Here is a 22,563-nt window from a genome sequence, read left to right on the forward strand (position 1 = left end):
ACAATTCTCAACAGAGAAAAATAAGAAAAATTAATTGTTAGCCTCAGTAACAGATCAGATGAGGCAGAAGAAAAAATATCAGAGCTTGAAGAGAAGTCTTTTGAACAGTTAGGGTACAAAAGAAAGAACAAAAGAGAAGTAGGAAACCACGGAGAGAAAATTCAAGAGCTCTGGGCTGCCCTAGTTTCCAGTCACTGGCATACGTGAGGAAGAAGATAGACAGGTCAGGGGCACAGAAAACCACTTCAGTAAAATAACAGCAGAAAACTCCCCAAACCTTGGGACGTGGATATCCAGGTACAAAAAGCATTTAGAACATCAAACACACATCACCATGACCTATTATACTTACGTTGTTAAAAGTACAGATGAAGAAAGAATATATCAAAGTCTGTGCAAGAGAAATGTCCAGTGACATTTGAAGGTAAATACAACAGACTAACAGCAGCATTTCTCAGAAGGACCCTAAATGCCAGGAGGGCATGGAATTGTGTATTTTGGGTCCTGACAGAAAATAGCCACCAACCAAGACTGCTGTAGCCAGCAGGTTTGTCCTTCACAGTCTAGAAATCAGGACCTTCTGTGATAAGAAGACCAGAAGCACAACAGATGCTTAAGGGAATCTTATACCCAGAAACAGAAGGAATTTAGTAAACACCATCACTGAGATCATGAGTAAATCCCACTAGAAAAAAGATATGTGCCAATAAGGAAGAAAGTAACAACTGCAATACAGTAAAAATCACATGCATAAGATAAATAGAAAAAAAATGAGCAAATGATATTCAAAGTTGCTAGGAGAAAATCCGAATGTGATGTAAATATATATGCCAAGTGTTGGAACAGCACCTAATTTTCTAAAAGTCAAACACTACTAGACATAAAAAGGAGATTTAGGCCCCACTGCATCAATGGGTGACCATAATGCCCACAGCAACTTTGCAAAACTGGAGAAAACATCTCCAAATCACATGAGAGCAAAAGAGACTTCATGTATCCCAGGAAACCTAAACAAAACTACACTAGAGCCAAAATAAGGCATAAGAATAAAGCACTTCAGGATGTTGGCACAGGTGCATGTCCTAGATAAGACTTCAGAAGCAGAGAAAACAAGGACACCTGGAATTACATCAAAGGTTCTGCCCAGCACAGCAGATGGTCTTCACTCTGTTACCTACAGGATGAAAGAGTACAAATTGGTTTGGATGAGATGGAGTTCACAGGCTCTTTGAATACTTGGTCACTAGAACTGTTTGGGAAGGATTAGGAGGTGTGGCCTGCTTAGAGGTGATGTGTTACTGTGAGTGGGCTTTGAGGCTTTAAAAGATACCAGTGTGTACTCTGACTCTTGCTTGTGGTCTGAGATGTGAGCTCTCAGCTGTTCCTGATGCCATGCTTTTTTCCCACCATCATGGACTCTAATCCTCTGGAATTGTAAGCCTACTTAAATCCTTTCTTTTATTAAAACTAAAAAAAATTAAAATAAAAAAATCACCTCAGGTTATATATGTAAGTTATATATAAACAAATGGATTTCAAACTTAGACTAGAGTCAGTTTCAGCCTCAAGATATTTCATGGTATATATTCCAAAATCTGAAGGAAAACAAAAAAACATCAAAATCTGAGTATTTCTCATCTTAAGCCTTTTGGATAAGGATACTCAACTTTCCTGACAAAAGTAACTAGAGCTAACCATCAGTGAAACACAGGATGTTTGACCTTTTATACTGTGATTGTACTTTATTAAAGACTTGGAAGTTTTAAAGGAAGTCTTGGGACCTCACAAAAGTCCGTTGGGACAAAGGAAGGTTGGATGCTTGAGCTAATGCTGGGTCAGACCAGTTCTGCCTTGCACAAGACGTTATGGAACCTGTTTTATTTCATATCCAAAAGCAAGTTCTTATGGGGGTGGAGGTGTGTGAGAGAGAAATGATAAGGCTCCTGCTTGTATTTTAATATAACTACTCTACCAGTTATATGGAAATCGAAGGAGAACAGTAGCTGGGAGCCAGGCATGGTAGCATTGCTGTAATCCTGGCACTTGAGAAGCTGAGAAAGGAGGATCGGTGCAAGTTCAAGGCTAGCCTTGGCTACACAGTGAACCAAGAGGCCCCTAGAATACAGTGTGGAGCCGTCTACAAGTAAGCAAGCAGACCTAGGTAAAAATAAGCAGTATCTGGACAGTCTTTTCAATATGTTCAGGGGGTATTTAGGAAAAACAGATATTCCCTGCCCAAAGGACTCCGAGGGCCACAAACTACCTCTACAAACACCCTCCTGTGCATCTGAGGCAGTCCTATGACGTCGCCAGCTGCTGGGAGAAACACCCTACCTTTCCACAGACTTTCCGCATATGGTGTCCCACTTGTCCCTGAGTTCACTCAGCATGTTGTCCAGCTTCAGGTTGTCATCAGCCAGTGTGGTTTTCTCCTTCAGAGAACGTCCAGTTCGATTGGTGGTATCGTAGACAGAATGCTTCCCTCCAAGAGATTTCTGAAACTCCTTCATATTTAACAAAGAAGAGAGTAAGTTGCTGCTTGGAACTGTTTGTTTACCAATAGGCAAAAAGTATTAAAAGCAGGGACTTGTTTAAGTCTGGGCATTCAGTCCTTTGTTCTCAGCATCATGATAAGCCAGGCATCTCTGCATTGACTGTCATTCACTGCAAAGAGAAGCTTCTTCAGTCAAGGCTTAGGGCACCACTAACCTCCAGGTATAATATAAATATTAAGAAGGCACACTGACAGGTGCATTTAATGAAACAAAGGTAGCATGTTCATCTTTTGCGTCTATGACCTCCCCAGCCATGGGTCTTTGACCAGATCCCTAGTAAAACACTTGATAGCAAATCTCAACTCCTCTGGTTACCCCCAGAACAGTCGTGCCACTATTGCACCAGAGGACATACTTGGCCTGGCAAGTTGGTATTGCAGCATGCAAGCTACACATGACTCCCTCTAAGAACCCCCAAAAAGCTGTGGAAGAGAGGGCAGAAGGAATATGAGTTGGACAATGGGGAAGAGGGCCATGAATCTTTGTCTTATGGGTATGAAAAGCCATGGCATAAAGTCATAGCAGCTGCAGTTGCTTATACAGGTTCTGCACGAGGCTAAATCCAAAAATGAAAATATTCAGTCACAGGTGGGGGAGGGGTCCATGAGGAGTCATTGGTAGGAGAGGGACACTATTAGGGGTGAGAAAATCCCTGTCTTCAATAATGCAATGATTGCACTGTTATTCATGATCCACTGGCTAGACCCACACTCATGCCCTCATGGGTTGCCCTTGTTGAACCCACTGGCTCACAAAGCAAAAACCAAAAAGAAAAAGTATAAAGGGGACTTGGGAGGAGGATGAGAGAAGGCGAAGATACGAGTAGGGTCAAATGTACTGCAAAAATGTTTGAAACAACCAAAGGACAAATCATTTTCTTTTAAAGAGGCATCTCTACCGAATGGAGGCCTGGAATGGAGGCCATCAGCAGGCAATCAAGCCGGATATACAGCATTGTTCCATGCAGGGGCATCCCAGGACAGAAAGCAATCTTAAACCTGACAACTGAGGGCTTGCTCTTTCTCTCAGAAGTTCAGCGACCCTAGGAGTATCTGTATCATTGAGAAAACAATTTCAAATCTTCTTTTTGATGGCAGGGAGGGAGATGTCTAAAACCAGGGCCTTGTGCAAGGCAGGCAAGCTGTTGACCGTGGAGTTATTACATCCTCAGCCCAAATACTTTTACAGACATAAACCACAGACTCTGCAATAACTGTGCTAAAATGACTGTGAGGTTTTAGAGAGGAAAATGTGGCCACATACCGATGTGTCTAGCTGGACAGGGCGATTAGCTAACACAAACTTCCGATAGGTTTCTGTTGTTGTCGGGCATCCCTACTGCTACCTAATGTGGATATTCAGACTATCATACAGGTCATTTTGTCTGGGAGCCAGAAGTCAGGACTGCCATTCTGGAGTCTGATGGATAGACCATTTGGAAAACCTTTACCCATCCTCTCAGGCTGTATAAACCTCTATCTCTACAGAGGGTTATATTACTTTCCCAGGATCAAATGGCCATTGTGCTGTGGTAATTCAAATGTAACCGGCCCCCATAATCTCTTAGGGAGTGGCACTGCTAGGAGGTGTGGCTTTGTTAAAGGAAGTGTGTCACTATGGGGGCGGGCTTTGAGGTTTCCTATGCTCAGGATACTGCCCAGTGTCTTGGTTGACTTCCTGTGGCCTCCAAGACTTAGGACTCAGCTACTCCTACAGCACCACAGCTGCCTGCATGCCGCCATGATGCCAATGGACTGAACCTCTGAAACTGTAAGCGAGCCCCTCAATTAAATGCTTTCTTGATAAGAGCTACCATGGTGTCTCTTCACAGCAACAGAAACCCTCACAAAGACATGTGTACTAATGTAACATCTATACGGTACCACTCTTTACCTTTTAGTTACGGCTTTCATGTTTATGTACGTATATGTGTAAGAAAATGACTTATTTTCTTCCCACACAACTCAATCATACTTATAAGAACCAGGACTGTGTTTGTGGGCCTCTTAGTACCATTTCCTAGCTAGCAGGTATTTGTATTTGTAAGTATTTACAAAAAGAGTAGAAAAAGGAGACCATTGCTGCTGAAGATACAATCTCAGGAATAAAAAGGAAGAAAGGTCAACTCAGCATACACTGTCTAGGCTGATGGACCAGCAAGGTGACACCAGCAGTGGAACTTTCAGTGCTGGCAGCACACTGTGACGGGCTAGTTAACAGGTACCACCCACCTCTCGAGCAGTGGTTCTCAACTTCCGTGAAGCTGTGACCCTTTAATGAGGTTCCTCATGCTGTGGTGACCCCCCAACCATAAATTATTTCATGGCTACTTCATAACTGTAATTTTGCTACTGTTAGCAATCGTAATGTAAATATATCTGTTAAGCAGGATGTCATGTCACCCAAAAGTTGCTAGCTGCAGCAAATCTCAAGGTTAGCACTATCCAATGCATGTTTACTGCATTTTAAAAGCTACACTTCCCACTTCACAGTGATGACTGCTCTCACGCTGTTTTGGATGGAACGCTTGTGTTCGGCATCAAGGCGTTGACACGGATCGCCTCCACAGCAGACACACACTAAACAATTTATTGGAGTAGACAGACTAGAGCTTTCCAATGTTGATTAGCAAAGATTTCCTTCAAAATTGCTTTTATGGGTTGCCTTAAAGATGTGTCTTGGAGAAGTCGTAAACACTGCTAATAAATAACATCGGGTAAAATGGAGACTCTAACGTTCTCTGCATATTTGTTTCTCTGGGTTTCTCTAACTTTAAGATGCAATGTCACTTTTATAAGATTACATAATATCTACTTATAAAGTTAAAAACAGCATTTTATTTTGAGCAGGGGTCTAATGTTCCCATCAGAGGAGTATGGATGATGCTGGCCACTGTGGCAGCTCACAGACAGAAGCCACCAGCAAAACAAGACAATCCTGGAGCCTCGTCTAGCCCGAGGGCACACATGTTTCCTCCCATCATCCTCTAGTCAAGACCCTCTGGGTGACTTCACAGAACACATGTGAAAATTATGTCTCGATTTTTTTTGAAGAAGATAAATCTTAAACTACCCTACAATCTTCTAGTCTTTTTAAAATCGCCAAGTTCTAAGCAGTGATTTCCATGCAGCAGTCTGAAACTCTAGAAGTATTCACAGCAGTCAGGCTCAGGGGCTCACCCCATACCCTCCCCCGCTCGACCAGGGACCACTTTATAACAGAGGCACCAGGACGGAGGAGCTGAGCAGGGCAGAAACATGCTCTTCAGGGACTAGTGGAAGTAATTTTTTGAGACACCGTTTTTACATTTTTCTAGTCTCACAAAGAAGCTGACACCTCTTCCTCTGAGAGAAGAAATGGAATTTTCACACACCCACACTCACACCAGTTCCTAGATAGCGTCAGTCAACTTTTCCTACTTCTGTTTAGAAAGATCTTACTTATTTATGAGACGAGACTTTACTATGTTCCCCAGTCTGTGAAAAGACTTGCCACGAAAAGCTGAATGACAGTGCTCAAGTGTTCTGAATCAGGATGTAACCACCCGTGCGTTCTGATGGCCTTAGGCAATCCTGGGAATGCCTAAGTCATTTGACCCCCCTAGGGGCTGTGACCCCCATGCTGAGAACCACTGTTCTAGGCTGCAGCCTTTCTTCTAGTCTGGTGATGAATACACACGGACAAGAAAGGATCAGCGGCGGTCTTGAAACGCAGAGTGAGCTTTTTAAATGAGTGGCTCACCTTGTGCTGTGCCAGCTGTGTTTTGATTTTGTCTGGATCGTTGGCGATTTCCAGTTCAGAATCCAAAGACTTTTCGGACTCTTCCAGCCATTCCATTAGTTTACTCCAGGCTTCATGGAACTGGTAAAGAGACCACATTTGTTCAGAAAGTTGTGAAGCACACAATGCTTGAAATTTAGTAAAACAGAAACCACCACCAACGGATTCACTAAAAACCATCAATTCAAACATTCCCCCGAAGACAAACGGGGAAGGTTTCATGAGCAAACTGCGGAGTGTCCTGCCACACTGGACACACGTGGCTGTGGCCTGAGTCAGCCAACCAGGTCACCGAGTCCAGGAAAGAGCCAGCCCTGCCGCCACCACACTGCCTCCTTTAGCTCAGCAGTTAACACAAACTCCCAGAGAATGTTTGGTTTCTCTGTCTCTTTACATAGCTTGACATTTTTCTGTGCTAAACTCCTATGTCAAGAAAAAGAAATAAGAGGAAAAAGTCCAACACTTGTGAATTATTTTTTAAACATGCCAAAAACAAAGAAGGCTATCTCCTTTATACATGAGGTAGCCCAACACCCTCACTCCTACTCTGGAGCCCCACTCAGAGCCCCTCACACCCTCACCCCTGCTCTGGAGCCCCACTCAGAGTCCCTCACACCCTCACCCCTGCTCTGGAGCCCCACTCAGAGCCCCTCACACCCTCACCCCTGCTCTGGAGCCCCACTCAGAGCCCCTCACACCCTCACCCCTGCTCTGGAGTCCCACTCAGTGCCCCTCACACCCTCACCCCTGCTCTGGAGCCCCACTCAGAGCCCCTCACACCCTCACCCCTGCTCTGGAGCCCCACTCAGAGCCCCTCACACCCTCACCCCTGCTCTGGAGCCCCACTCAGAGCCCCTCACACCCTCACCCCTGCTCTGGGGCCTCACTCAGCCTTTCTAACACCCTCACCCCTGCTCTAGGGCCTCACTCAGCCTTTCTAACACCCTCACCCCTGCTCTAGGGCCTCACTCAGCCTTCATCCACCTCCGGTGGTCAGATGTGCACTACCACCACGCTAGCATTCTAACCATGTCTAATTCTGTTTGCCAACCAGGAACTTGAAAACATTGTAGGTCAGTGCATGTTTGAGTACAGCAGAGTTTATCTTGTGTTTATCTTCCAGAAGAGCAATCAGATACAAATTCTGGATACCAGTTACGAAACTGGTTACATGGTATTTTACCCCCCCCCCCCCCCCGGGATTCTCTGTAGCTCTGGAGCCTGTTCTGGAACTTGCTCTGTATACCAGGTTGGCTTCGAACTCACAGAGATCTGCCTGTCTCTGCCTCCGGAGTGCTGAGATTAAAGGTGTGTGCCACTAACATTGGGTCACAGTATTTCTTATAATATATTTAAATGAAGAGCTACAGAACAAAAGCTAAAGAAATAAGAGTAAGATCCCTGGACACACAAACACACTGACACGAAGTAATAAAAGCTGCATAACCATAGCAACATGAGTATCTTACAGCACAGGCCGTGAGAGTGTACTAAAGAACAGCTCATCACAGACTTGGCCTCCCTGCCCAGAACATGCCTCTCACATTGCTAATCAACTTAAATGTGAAGGAAAAGGAGGATAGTAAAAGTCAGAGAGCCACATCAGTCCATAAGACAAAACCCAGGACAGGGAAGGAATGAGAGGACAGTCCCACGAAGTGATGGGTGGTTTGGCTCTAAACAGGTGTGGAAGCGGGCTGTTGAGTGGTGTAAAATAAGCAGGCTTTGATGCCCACCCTCTAAAGCTATGCTTAAGCCACAGAAATAGGACAATCACCATCCATTTGCAATGGAGGCAGAAGAATACAAAGCTGGCTAACAAGATCACATCACTGGCCAGATGGAGAGAGGAGAGACGGCAAGCAGCTACTCGTATTCAACAAGCCTTGTAAGTTAGCTGTTCAAACTCAAGAAATACTTGTGGAGAGGAACATGCCAGGTTCAGAGTCAATACTGTCTAACAGAATCTTTAGAGACCGATCCTATTTCAGAGACCGAGTGAAGGTGTCGGAAATGCTTATGGCATTTCTAAAGCCTTTATGCATCGCCCAGACACCACACTCCAATGTCACCAATGCCAGACAACAGGAGCTAAATGAGGCAAAAGCAGAAACCACAAAATTCAGCCTCAATATCACACTAAGTTTCTAGTTAAAAAAAAAAAAAGAAAAATTCTCTTCCAAATAAGGTGGCTCTATCCCCACAGGGCAGAAAGATGTGTAATTTTCCTCTTGTCTGTGGTTAGTTCAGATGTCAGTTAACGGCAGGTTAAGAGAGAATGGAAAGCTCTGTGTGGGGTTGTGAGAGTCCCTAAATCAAACCAAAAGCAGCCTCCAGAGATGCAGGTAATTAGCTTCAAGTGATTTGGAGCTACACCAAGATCGTTGGGAAGAAATAAAGGCCGCTGCCGAGCAGCCTGGGAAGAGGGCATAGCAAGAAGAGGTCCCTCAGGGAGCACCGTGGAGGCCGTGGGTCTGCTCCTCAGCTCTGATAGGAGGGAAGTTTGGCTTAGAGTTAGCAACAGAAGAAGGTCTGGTGCCCCTCTCTGATTAAGATAACAGGGGTTGAAAGGACAAGGGCAAAAATAAACACACTGCAAAACAAAAATTTGTAAGTTCTTAATGGGCCTTGATGCTAATCTATGAAGCTGAGCTATTTATAGCTTTTCAAAATGAGTCCCCATGGCCCAACGTGGCTGCCGGCACAAAAAGGTGACGTCAAGAGTCCAAAGGCAGGCCACTGCCCTGTCAGGAAAGGAACACCATGGCTTCTTATTGTTACACGACGCGGCCTGCGATAAAAGTCCTGTGGTCACACGTCTCAGCAGCTTCAGCTACCGACTGCCAAGGTCAGAGAACATCACTCTAGTTTACTACCTGCTTGGCCCGCTTCCTCGCTTCGTCCAGGGACCTTCCTCTTTCCACCAGCCGCTGAACCACCTTCTCCCACCGGCTCTGCACGCTGATCAGCAGGTTCTTGATGAGCACCACGTCTTGCTTCTGACTGAAGTACTTCAGGTGGGTTCCAGTTTTGTCCAGTTCTATTATCTGCTCACGGTGAGAATTCACTTCATTGGCGAAGACCTTTACCGCAAAAGAAGAACATCATTAGACACATGGGGAAATGGATTGACTTTAAAAGTGTACGATTGTCACAATGCTCGCGTTAAAGGACAACGAAAAGTTCTCAGGTGGGGAGGGTGAGGGGTGAGTCCAGGAGGAATTAGGGAAGCTACAGGAATGTGATCAAATATGCCGCATACAGGTGTGAAGTCCTCAAGGAATAAAACAATACATTACAAAAGAAAGTTTTCAAATTACTAAATTGATGCTTATGACAGACAGGAAGGCAGAGTGGTCTCTGGAAGCCAGGTGCTTCCCATCTGAGTTCCCATGTACCTTGTGCTCATCAATCTGAAACAAGATTGTGTCCAAGATAAGACTTGGCCGAGAAGCCACATTTAGGGTTTGCTCGGCCTGGGTGAGCCAGTTGATGAAGTCCTGGAGGGAATTGTGGAAGTCCATTGCTAAGTGGAGAGCCTCTTCCAATTTGGTCTGTAAAGGAAGATGGTGTGTTTCAGTTTAATCAACTGACTTATAAAACTAATACTTATAAAGCCCAAGTAAATCATATCATTCTTTTTCATCTAATTTGTGATCAGAATACAACTATTCATAACCTGGAACTTGAGTGCTTCAATATTTTAAAAATTACCAGAGCACAAACCGAGGAACACCTGACCTGTGATAAATCTTTATCCGTACCGTACCTCTGTTCTCTTGGGTTAGAATACTGTGTTTAACTTCATAAAACACCAAGTATATGCAAAAAAATATGGACACGGATCATGAAAATTAGACTCCTGATAGCTGGAAATAAAACATAACCCAGGCCCTAATGACACCAAACGTGGTTCTGCCGTATTGATCGAAGCACGTACTTTCTTCTCGTTGAGCTTGCTTTTCACAGATTCCCATTTCTCTTTCAAGTTGTTTATGTCCTGGTCAATATTTGTCTCTGCAGATTTAGGGCATCTTGCGAGCATCTGCTGCCCTTTCTGCATCAGACTCTTGTATGTTTCTTCTTTGATGTCAAAGGCAGCGCAGACTTCCTAAAATGAGAGGCCTTCACGTCACATGACTTGCCAAAGAACAAGATGTAAGTTACATTTTTTTTAAAGAAGATTTACTTGTAATATGTATGAATGTACATTTGTCTGCCTAAATGCATGTGTACCATGTGCATGCCTGGAGCCCTGCCTGGTGCCCCTGGAAGTCAGAAGAGGGTGAGCGTTATAAACCATCATGTAGGTGCTTGGAACTAGACCTGGGCCTGCGGTAAGACCAATGAGTGCTCCTAACCACTGAGCCTCAGTCCTCAAAGTTACATATATATATATATATATATATATATATATATATATATATATATATATAAAGGTCAATCCTTCTAAGTCTCCATCATATGTTCATCTTTCTGGCTTACAGAGCAACCCTGATAGACAGCTGCACTGTACCCAATACCGAAACAGCACTGATGCTGATAGCCACTCCCTGTCTACTGCATGTTGCATGCTAAGGCCTACAGCAGTAACTGGCATGCTGCCAAGAAGGGTCTCGCTGCATGGTAACCAGTGTGATCTGTGATGCTGTGCCAGCAATTTAATTTCTCTGAGTTTTCCTCCTCTGAAAACCGAGGGAAACATCTATGTCCTTTTTACCATGATACAATAGCTAAATAATTATTGGTACAGTTCAACCCCGTACTCAGCAAACATGTGAAGGACAGAAAGATGCTCAGGCTGGTACAGAGATTGCCAGAGTGGAGCCACACTTCAGATACCATTTTCACTGATAATGTGTAAATCTTCTATGACAAATACAGAAAAACACTGGCTAAAATTAAAAGTTTAACACCAATGAAATAATGTTTATAATTAATTAAAAACCAAAAAATTCACTTTTTCTCACAGTGATTGAATTATAATGTGCCTTGAATCAGTTTTGACTAAAAGTTACATATTCCACATCTTACTGATATTTTCAACTTTTTTAAAAAATCGAGTTAAGTTTTATACAACTAACCATCTGAAGCACACTAGTTAGTGATCTGCGTCATTACAAGGCTCACTAAGTACATTTTCAGCAGCTCAAACCTGTATTCCTCATCCTTAAAAGAAAGCACATTAAAGATGAGGCACACTTACAGCATCATTTTAAAACAGCGTTAGCCCCTAAGGCAGCCTCAGGATGTGACCGCTCCACATCTTGTTCTCATCTTCATTTCTAGCACAACCAGAACAAAAGGAAACTTCTGCCACGGCCTTATAGTTTTAGGATCTGTTAGATGTTTATTTATTGATTGGGTTTTTCGAGACAGAATTTCTCTGTGTAGCCCTGGCTGTCCTTGAGCCCAAGGCCAGCCTGGTCTACAAAGCAAACTCACAGAGATCCCTCTGATTCCCGAGTGTTAGGATTAAAGGCGTGCGCCACCACCACCGCCCGGCTTCAAACTAAGTATTTTATGTGTAGTTTTCTGGAAGTTCTTAAGATGAGCTCTCTGCTTTCAAGTTCTTATATATTTTTTTGTAAAGTATAACATTCTGAAGATAGAATTAACTCTTAGTTAATAAGATATGAACGATGTGAAAGCTATGTAAGCATTTCCAGGGAAGTAATGAACTACTTGAGTTCACTGAGCTATTAAATCATTCACAGTTTTCAGAAAGATAAGCATTCTTAGGGTACAAATCGGTAGGCAAAACTACTTCGTCACTGAGCAAACGGGTCTTGCCCAGTGGCAAACAGCAAAACCAAACCATAGGGTTACAGGCATATACCAGGTCTAGCCTGATAATTTTAGAGATGTTCTTCATACTGCTTATAACTTGGCATGTGTGGGGAGGGGGGAGGGAAGGAGGGAGGGAGAAGAAGTGACTGTGTTACTCAAAACCACTACACTTCTTTAAAACCTTTTTCATTGCTAAATAGTGCTGTTCTTAGCATTTACACACAACGATTTCTGCCACAAAACTTAACCTTTTAACCCTATCTTCTTCCACTATTATTTATGCATTACCCGGGCGAGAGCCGTAGGAAATATCGTACATACCATGTGTGCGTTAAGCTGCTCCCTGGCTGTTTCTGGCAAACCTCCCAGGGGTTTGGATGCCAAGAGGTGACGCTCTGTGTCAGTCAGCCACTGCTGCAAATCTTCGATTTCACCATGGAACCCTTTGGCCTACAGCGATTGGGTAGTGTTAGGTTTCTGTCACAAATACTATCACTTGCAAGCAAGGTCAGCCTCTCTCTGCATCACGTAATGTATGGAAGCCAGGTGCTAGGACCAGGGGCTCGCTACCTGTGTACCCCATCAAGAGAGCTCAGGTCAGCTAAGAAGCAGAGTGCCGCCTTCTCATCTGCTCTGTTATTTATCCTACTTATTTTTACTCCTCTCTTTTAAGTATCAACATGAAATATCCATCTGTGACTCAATGAAGCAAATCCACATGACTTTGGACTTGGACACCAGAGTGAGTCTAGGGCTTATTCCCTTCATTCACCTGGCGCAAGGCACTATCCAGCTGCTGCTTCCTTTGATCTGTTTTTTCCAAAATAGCCTGCCAGCGTTGATTTAAGATTTTGAGCTTGTACTGGAGGTTGCTTGCTTCTTCTCCCGCACTCGAGGCAATTAGATCATTTCCTGCTCTGTTGACCGCTTCTACTGTGGACTGGTGGGCTAAAACGTCATTTTGGAGCACCTGAAAATGTCAATATGATCATTAGCTGGAAACACAGTAATGGTACTTAGAATGCTTATTTTTTTTCTTCTTTTTCTGGCAGGGAGAGGGGCTCATGTATTCCAAGCAAACCTTGAAGTCAACACACAGCTAAGGAGGACTTCAAACTTCTAATCCTTTCCCACCTCCCAAGTGCTGGTAATACAGGCATGGAATAGCACAGGTAGTTTTAGGTACCGCTGAGGGATCACACCTAGTCTTCATGCGTGCTAGGTAAGGACCGTACAGCTGAACCACACCTCTAGTCCATCATACTTGCTTTATTTTCTGGTTGTGAAATATTCTGAAACAAAAGCCTCGTAACAAAGAAGTTTTAATAGCAACTTTTTGTGACAGCTCCCTTTCCTTCAACTTTTGAGGCTTCCTAGATAAGACACACCTTCAGTTAGAGACACTTTTAGTTTAGATATACCAGTCATCCTAAAGAGACTGTCCAAATGCTGACAGGTATTCTCACTAGAATGCCCTTGTGACTGATGTACTTCGTTCTTCTGTAGAGATTATAATTAGATGATTGAAGCATTTCCACTGATTCAAGTCCATTTTAGTTTAATTTAATCTGAAGGTTTTAAGGGATATTTTTACTCCTATATATTCATTTTCCTAATGTAAGATTGTCACATACCTTGAAACATGTTTTATAATTACTGTTTTGAAAGGAGAAATAACAATCCTTTATTCTCTCATTGAAGGGAAACAAAGACTACTAATTTGAAAGGAGCCCTTTCTCTTATTTTAGCCAAGAGGTCATCAGGGCCCTACCCCACACTCTCTGACGTATGCTTGGCAGTAATAAAGAAAAGGATGTCATCTCTTATCCTATGCAGGACATCACACATCTGGAGGGGAGTCCAGACTCGGGAGGCTCTCCAGATAAGGGAGGCAGCCCTTGGAGTATGGCCTTTGTTTCTGAGGGACCCGATGAGTCAGTGTTTTCCAGAGGCACACAGCCAGCTGAGTGAGGAGTCAGTTCTGGAGAGCACGCACCCTGACATGGTCCCTGCGGTAAACACTTCCTCGAGGCCTGAGTTAGATTCTGCCAGTGTCGACACTGACAGGACAGTTCTGTCAGGTTCCTTCCTCTCACACTCAGAGGCAGAGGGAGACCATGAGCAGAGGGTGGAAACTTTCTCTTCGCGCTGGTTTGGCAACCCCAAGTCACTACACAATGATCTTTCAGAAATGAAGAGCAAAAAGGCCAAATAGCATCTCTAACGAGTCAGATGAACAGATCTCCCTACTAAACAACCGGACTGGGCGTCTGATTTTCTACCTCTACGACACACAATTCTGACTGCTGATGTAGGCTTCGTTTAAGACCATTGCCAGATTTCTAAGGCATAAAAGCTTCTATACGCTCACACCATGAGACAAACATACTGTGTTTGGATGAAGAGTCATTCTGGAAAGCAACTGTCATTCACGGGACAGGGGCATTAAAAGCCGTGGTAGAACAACAGCATTTTCAGCCTGGATGTTTTTAGGTCATTCTCTATTTAACCCTTTCAAGCAATTTAATGCCAAATAACCTCTGTTAAAATCGTAAACGTGAAAAACTCTGACATAGAAATAACAGGCAGCGACAGTACGTACGTGGTGCTTGGCGAGTTCAATTTCAATGGCTTTCGGGTCTCCTCCGACAGGTTTCTGTTCACTCAGCAAGCCCTTTGTGTGTGTCAGCCACGCCAGGAGCTCATCCAGGGCATGCTGGAACTGACCCAGTGCCAAGAGAGCACCCTCCAGCTTGTGCTGCCAAGAAGCAGGGAAGAAAATCCACTTAGAGTCTGACATCATGAATGATGTGCCCTTACAAAACAAAGGCAAAACACCAACTGTTTGATGCTGTCCGAGTCCATCCGCATGGCTCATGAATCTAGTCATATCTGTAATCAACAAGTCTAGTTTGAGATATAACACACACACACACACACACACACACGTGGTTAAATGTGGCACAAAGGGGGGAATTTTAATAAGAAAATTTAGATGTCTCTAACGGTTATAGCTATTAACTGCTAGTTTGATTTTCAATGGCTGTTTTATATCGCCGAGAGTGTGCACACACGATGTCTGGTCCTATGTCTGGGCCCTCACCTGTCTGCTGACGATCCTCTCATCCAGGCTATCCCAGATCAATTTCAGCTCCATCAACGGGTCTTGAACACTGTGTTTGTCGCCCTCCTCTGTGACTTTCTTCAGCAAAAGTTCCGCTTGATGGTTCAGCCTTTCCATTTCTATCTGCTGTTGATACGCCTCTGACTTAAATTGCTATAAAAAAGAAAATAGGAACGTTTAAAAAAATCAGTAACTTTAAACCAAAAATATTCTAAAATTCACATTTCTTACTGAAAGCAAAAGTGGTAGAGGTTTCCCTCCTTTATTCTAAGTTTTATAAATAGTTACAATTTTGGGTGCTTCATTTTTAGTCTGTATAATAAAATTTAATAAATCCCATGGAGAAACTTCTTATAATATAATATTTCATATTACATTTTATATTTTATATGATTTTATATTAATAAATGTGAAACCCCAGAAATAATGACTTTAAGAACTTTAGTAATTCCTATTCTCAAAAAAGTACACATTATGTACTCCCTCATAATTTTTGTTTTTATAGCTGTTTTATATTCATTAATAATGATTTCTATGTCTATTGATGCAAAATAAGTTATTATTATTATTATTACTACTACTACTAGCAAGAAAGGGACCTGCTGTAGCTGTGGGTGGCCTTTACCACTATTTCGCTTAGGCTGGCCACAAATTCACAGCAATCTTCTCAGCTCAGCCTCCCAAGTACGGGGACTCCAGACCTGAGCTATCACATGTGGCTGCAGAATTACACCCTTTTCCCTGATCTTTCTATATGACTGACAGGCACTTCGTGACCTTTCTTATGCCAACCAACATTTTATCAACAATAGAAAACATTTATTTGAATCGCGGATGCTAATTAACTGCTAATATTATAGCAATATATCAATTACACTAATTACAACAGACTACTGAGGCACATTATAATAGTCTCACCATCCAAATCTGGCCCTCCTCCTCTACACACACACACACCCTCCACTAAGACATGAGGATATCTGAAGAGCTGTATATCAAATCCTAGGTATAACTGCTTTTAAGTATACAGCTTTTGGAGAGAGTTACTAGTCTTGTTTTCACCCTTTTTTTTTGTTTATTTATAGTTCTCTAAAGAATAGGTATTAAATAAAACAATCTTTCATTTTAAAAAATAAACACTTATCTAAACTTACTACATGCAGATATTCTAACAGTTGTAGGGCCTGTGAAATCGCTCACTGGGTAAGGAATTTGCTACCACCCCTGACAACCTGAGCTTGATCCTCAGGATCCACGTGGTGGGAGGAGAGAGCTGCTGACCACAAGTTGTTCTCTGCCCTCCTTACATGTGTGGCACACTTGCGTGCAAATGCACAAATAAAAAAACATGCAACAGAAATAAATAGTACAATCTTGAAGTCAATATATAATGTTTTAATTATGCAAGCTAAATAAACTGAAGTGAGAAATCTAATGAACCAGTAACTACAGGCGGCTCTTTACCAACCAGGAGCCCCACCCGTACCTTCAGCTCCTCAATCTGCTGCTTGACAGTCTCAAGGTCCGTTCCGATTGGAGACATTGAGGCTAGCTTGTTGCCTGCGATATCAACCCAGTCAAATATTGCCTGAAAGACAGATTTCCCATGTTATCACCATTGCTCCGGAACGGCCATGCTTCTGGGGTTACAGGGAAAGGCAATAACTAGGAGAAATTATGAAAGGCGCCTACTTTATAAAACTAAGATAGTTCGCCTGAATAAAAGCCTTAATATAAAACAGCTCCTCAAATATCAAGTAAATGTCACCTACAATTCTGCACTAAAGCTGGCAAAAGAAAAACTATTCTTAAACTATCAGGCACTTTGAAAGAAAAGCTTATTCGATAAAGAATAGGTATTAAATAAAACAATCTTTCATTTTTAAAAATAAACGCTTATCTGAACTTGCTATATGCAGAAATTCTAACAATTGTAGGGCCTGTGAAATTGCTCACTGGGTAAGGAATTTGCTACCAACCCTGACAACCTGAGCTTATATGTTCAATATATATATTCAATATATAACCTGAGCTTATATATTATATGTTCAACCACAAAAGTGCAAATTCTCATTTGCTTATATAAAAATAAACTGAAAGAAAAAGATCCAAATGTATCTACTCATTCAAATAACCAAGAAGGTCACTACGGTTCAGCTCACCTTCCTATACTACCTACATTAACATTAAAATCCTGCGGACGCACGTGATTAAGAGTCTGTGAACTGCAACAGGCTTCAGAGCCCACTACATTGTTCCTAGGTTTCTATACATTATACCCAGGTTTACTGCATGTTTTTTTTTAAAGGTAATGAATGTATATCTAAATAATTTTACATTTTGATGAAGCTGACAGAAGAGAAACCTTACAAACAATCTGGTCTATTAAATGACCATTAACCAACCCTAATCACTTTAGCAGCAACTTGGGAAGAAAAAGTATCTCACCTTATAACCAAGCCTTGCACCTTATGGAGTACCTAGCACCATATCATACCTACAGCCATTCAGTAACCCAAGTTGCCATTTATGACCAATAGGACTTATGATGGAGCTTATGCTTCTTGCTGTTGGTGTCAAATCATGGTGCCTTGCTCAAGGCTCTCAGGTGACCTCACATATTGGTAGTATCATCTCTAGCCATGAGAGACAATGCCACTCAAAAGACTTGTCATTATGACGCATCCTTACACAGTGGGAGTCCAACGTAGCTATCACCGGCCATAGGTTATTTAAGCAAGAAATCCTGACTTTGCTTGGGGTGGGGTGTGTGTGTGCACTTGAGTTACAACAAAGAGTTACAACAAGGAGTTTTATGTCATGAAAAATTTTATGTATTTCCAAAGTTCAAAACCCTTTCTGCTGAGATAAAGCCTTGCTGGTGATATTTATAGGATGAAGTGACATGAAGAAAAAGGAAAAAATGTTCTCATATGAGCTTTAAAAATAATATTCACTTAAGTGTTATGGAAATACTTAAGAGAGGGTTTTTCCATGTGGTAGGGAATATGAAAGATTAAACTCCTGCCAACCTGTTAGGAAACAGGACATGGAGGGAGGTAGGGAAGAAATATCCCTAAGCTGGCCTCAAGAGAACTTCAATATTAAAAGACCAGATTCTATCTGGCTAACGAACTGAATGAGAACCTTGAAAAGACAAGAAACAACTACTGTAACAATCATGTAGAAAAGAACCATGATACACCCAGTTTTGAGTCAATAAAATAAAAATCTATTTTAGTACACAGAGCAAACACGGCTTCGCATCGGTTCTCTTGTGTTCTGACGTCAGTTAAACTTGGTGATATTTTTAGCTCATGTTTATTCCTCTCATCTTATTTCACTCAACTTTAGAACAGAACTCAGACTCTGTTCCATGACACTTCACTGCCTGGTGCCCACCAATTCTGAGAAATACTGTGTGGGAACATTTACTCTTGCTTTAAAAAAAAAAAGCCACTAGACCGCTCTTCAAAGTAAATTCCACTAATGTGTGTACAAACCCATGTTTACATGTATGTATAAATCCATATGTCCAAAAGGTAAGAAATATCTTCTAAGAAGGATGAGTCGAAGTAGCTGTGGCAATTACAGGAACAGATCTGTCTGCAATTCCACACAGCCACAGGGTTGGAGTGGTACCAAAGTATAAATGCACCAATAACATTTCCTGTTTCCAGCTCAGGCCGGCCAGCGGGCACAGCAACCATCTCACCTGCAATCCATCTTGGTACTGAACGGCAGCTTGCATGGCCTCCTCCAGTTTATCAACCCGGTCTTTCCAAGCCTTATTGAGAGCATCCCATGCTGAATTTAACTACAAAACAAAAGTTGCAATCCTTTGAGTGTCAAATGTATGGTTTTAACTGTTTGTAACAAACAGATGTTAGTTTGTCAAGTCTTGAGAAAGAAATTCTTGTGAAAGTGGAAAATCCGTCTACCAGTACCTCATCTATGCTTTTCTTGACAATGGGCTTATCAGGGTCCCCACACGCAGCGATGAGCTCAGAGCCCAGTGTGATGACCATGTCTAGCTCTTCCTGCAGTCCATCAATTTCCTCTCTTATTGCCTAGAATTCAAAACAGAGCCTCAGAACACCATGTAAAACCACATCAAAGCCAGGAAAAGATGCCACACAGAGCTAGCTGTCCATAGGGATTCCTAAGTGAGATGAGCATCGTTTTGTCTCATTTCCCAAGTTCATACAGTCATTTTTCTCAACAAGAAAACAAAAGAAATATTTTAGAGAAAACAATATTCTCTGACACCAAATCTTTACTAATAAAGACGAAATACCAGAGCAATTTAAAAAATATCCCCAATATAGTAAAGCACTGGAAGGCATTTTGTTTCTCACAACTAGTTTGTGTATGTGTTCAAAACAGACAGCAGCAGTAAAACAGGAGCACAAAGATTTGATGCCAAGTAATGTGTCCGCTGGGAAACTCATGGAAAGCTAGCTCTGAAGCTCCACGGCATGTCACCACCCAGGTATCACGGCTGATCCATAACAAGAGAAATGAAGCACCTACCTTGTTTTCACCATCATGGTTAGACACACCCACTCGGCAATATTTAATGATCATAAACAAAGCCCTAAACCAAACCCTGGAAATGGAAATATTTGCCTAGCCTTCTCCAGAGCCCCATAGCTCCACAAGCGGTTCAGGTAAATACACAACAAAATAAGCGTATGGGGTGGGTACTAACGTAACCCAATCCCGAAGCCTATCGCAGCGGTGGCAGAAATGACACAGTGAGGTAAGGAAACAGACTGTGCAAGGCTTCAAGGACACTAAAAAGTGCACAGAGGTAAAGGACAGCAGAGCGGGACCTGTGACCACACGGGCACCAGCCGGTGAGAGCGAAGCTGGTAGAGGCCCTGGGTAAAGTCAGGGCTCTTTACCCAGCAGACAGTGGGGGCATCTGAGGGGCCTTGACTCAGCAGGACAGAGACAGGAAGACGTTTAGAGGGCAGACATCCCGTGCTTCAGGCTGCTTGGGAGGCCCTGCACCAAGAGTGAGCAGTGTAGGGGCAGAGACATGATTTTAAGAGCCACTTCCAGGTGACATCTGCATGGCCATTATATCTTGGTTTTCACTGCACATTGACATTCAGAACGAATGCAAATTTTAACAGCATGATTTTCTCAGTCATATACAAGATCAGGTGTTAGCATGCACAACTTCATCGTTTTTTTTTTAGTTGAAATGAGTTCTGTCCCTTACCTCAGCTGCTTCCTGCTGCTGTTTTACTACTGAGGGATCAATCCCAGGGTCTTCCAGGTCCCGGATGAAATCTTGAGTGTCTTTTATGGTAACAACCAATGACATGTGATCACACCAGAATTTCTCTGCTAGTTCCATAACATCCAGCAATTTGGCTTCCCTTTCTTCCACCAGCGTGTGTATGCTTTCCCAAATGAAAACCATTTGGTCCAACTTATCCTGCACGGCTACACAGCAAAACAATGTCAGCAAAGACGCAGGTCACCCTCATAAAAGCAAAACTTTAGCTCATACAGCGAACAGTTACCTGATTTGCTAAATACATAGAATGAGAACAGGTTCTGACCAGCTGCAGCCTATGCATTATCAATGGGCCCACACCTATCCCATACAATACAAAATCTATAGGTCCATTCTCGCCGAACCAAGACCTTTCCTTAGAAAAGTAGATGCTTAAAGCCACACGAGCTCAGGAAGACCCAAGTGTACCAAGTTTTAAGTTCACGAAGCTGGCCTTAATCCCAAAGATAGTAAGGAACTAAGCTAAAATAAGTAACTAATCTGAGACATGTTTTCTTATGCTCTCCAAGGATGGAACTGCTTGCTCAGGCCCAGGAACAGGACAAGGGTTTGCACTTCTGGCTTGCTTCTGGAATACTCATTTCCACTATATACACACCTTTCCTCTGACTCACAGATCACAACTCTAATATTAGTGGCTATGGTTACCATTCTGGTGGTTATGGGATGGAGGAGGCATGCTAGCTATGATACTAACACTGTATCCCCAGCTTTGGCTTATTAGCATTAATTTCAGTCTGAGAGCCTAAGAGGCTCAGAAAACATATGGTCTTTATGTAAACCAATTGATTTCACAAACTGAGGAGGACATCAAAGAACTTTCATACAGTGACACATCACTGTGCAAGCTCTTTAGAGACCTGGCAGTTTGCTATGCAGTCAGGCTGGCAGCAGACAGCGTACAAATCCACAGCCGTTTTAAAAGCTGAGACCGGGTGTGGTGGCGTGCCTTCAATCTCAGGACTTGTGAGGGAGAGGCATATGGGTTTCTGGGAAGTTGAAGCCAGCCTGGCCTACATAGTGAGTTACAGGCCAGCCAGTGCTACCTGGAGGGAGACCCTATGTAAAAAACCAAACAAACAAACAAAGGAATGCAGAGCTCGTTTCCTCACTTCGAAATCACTACCTTTGGCAGATATGTCCTTCTCGGTGCCCTCAGACCTGGCAATCATCTCCTCTCCCCTCTGCCTCAGAGTCTCGTACAGCGGCTGCAGCTTCTCCATGTCCACAGACACACTCTTGTTTTCACCAATCTGTTCCTTGATCTTTTCAACCTCAGCAGAGATGGATGGCGGCTGCCTCAGACGCTCCACGATGCGCTCCAGGCTCTCAAGGATCTGGTCGATCTTGTCATGAAACTACAGGCAAGACAATGGGGTCACTGTCCTGCTGCCTGCAACATTTCCTTCAGCTAAAAGCTGAAGCCCCTCTGCCAACACTTCCATGTGGAGTCACTTCCAGCTGGTGTATGAAGCCATGCCTAAGGTCACGACCTCGGTGCACTTCTGTGTGACACGCTCATGAAGAGAACACTGAGCTTCCCATCAGTAATTGAATGTTTTCATTAAGAAACAGTCTACACTCCTTAGCAGCAATATAAATCTTAACCTGTTGTTTATTTTTTTTAACCACAATTCAACTTGTTTTTTTTTATAAGATGCACATTTGGTTGTCAAAACTGATTATTCATTTAAAACGAACATTTTGAAATCCTAAAACATTATACAAGTGCATGCAAAATTCATAGGTGGCATTGATTAGATTCAAGGGATTCCTTGAGTTACATATTTCCTAAACTGAAAAAATAAAAATATGTCCAATGTTGTATCGAATTCATGGTCAAATAAATATACAATTAGATATAGGAAATAATTTTATATTTATAAAAGCATCATACACAATTACGCAATGTTATGAAACCATGTTTATTCTAAAACCCTACACTAGCATCAGGGTTGAGTGAACCCACACTGCTCTACTTAGTTCTAACTGCCAAACTGACA

At 42.7% G+C, this 22,563-nt stretch overlaps 1 protein-coding gene across 10 annotated transcripts in view; it reads right to left on the reverse strand.

The window, feature by feature from the left end:
• Dst (dystonin) overlaps positions 1-22,563 on the reverse strand; it is a 401,984-nt gene that overhangs the window by 25,052 nt on the left and 354,369 nt on the right. For all 10 annotated transcript variants that reach the window (XM_041655211.1, XM_041655202.1, XM_041655203.1 and 7 more), the window contains 14 exons: positions 21,687-21,918; positions 20,480-20,706; positions 19,197-19,319; positions 18,965-19,066; positions 16,736-16,837; positions 15,229-15,402; positions 14,728-14,883; positions 12,898-13,095; positions 12,447-12,575; positions 10,276-10,446; positions 9,734-9,889; positions 9,212-9,418; positions 6,297-6,416; positions 2,335-2,504 (listed from right to left, as the gene is read on the reverse strand). In XM_041655211.1, coding sequence (XP_041511145.1) covers positions 2,335-2,504; positions 6,297-6,416; positions 9,212-9,418; positions 9,734-9,889; positions 10,276-10,446; positions 12,447-12,575; positions 12,898-13,095; positions 14,728-14,883; positions 15,229-15,402; positions 16,736-16,837; positions 18,965-19,066; positions 19,197-19,319; positions 20,480-20,706; positions 21,687-21,918 — 2,267 coding nt within the window. The remainder of the gene's footprint in view (positions 1-2,334; positions 2,505-6,296; positions 6,417-9,211; positions 9,419-9,733; positions 9,890-10,275; positions 10,447-12,446; positions 12,576-12,897; positions 13,096-14,727; positions 14,884-15,228; positions 15,403-16,735; positions 16,838-18,964; positions 19,067-19,196; positions 19,320-20,479; positions 20,707-21,686; positions 21,919-22,563) is intronic.

The sequence above is a fragment of the Microtus oregoni genome, unplaced genomic scaffold (assembly GCF_018167655.1).
Source record: "Microtus oregoni isolate MIOR12 unplaced genomic scaffold, Mior012 000007F_ref0000211, whole genome shotgun sequence".
Taxonomy (NCBI): Eukaryota; Metazoa; Chordata; class Mammalia; order Rodentia; family Cricetidae; genus Microtus; species Microtus oregoni.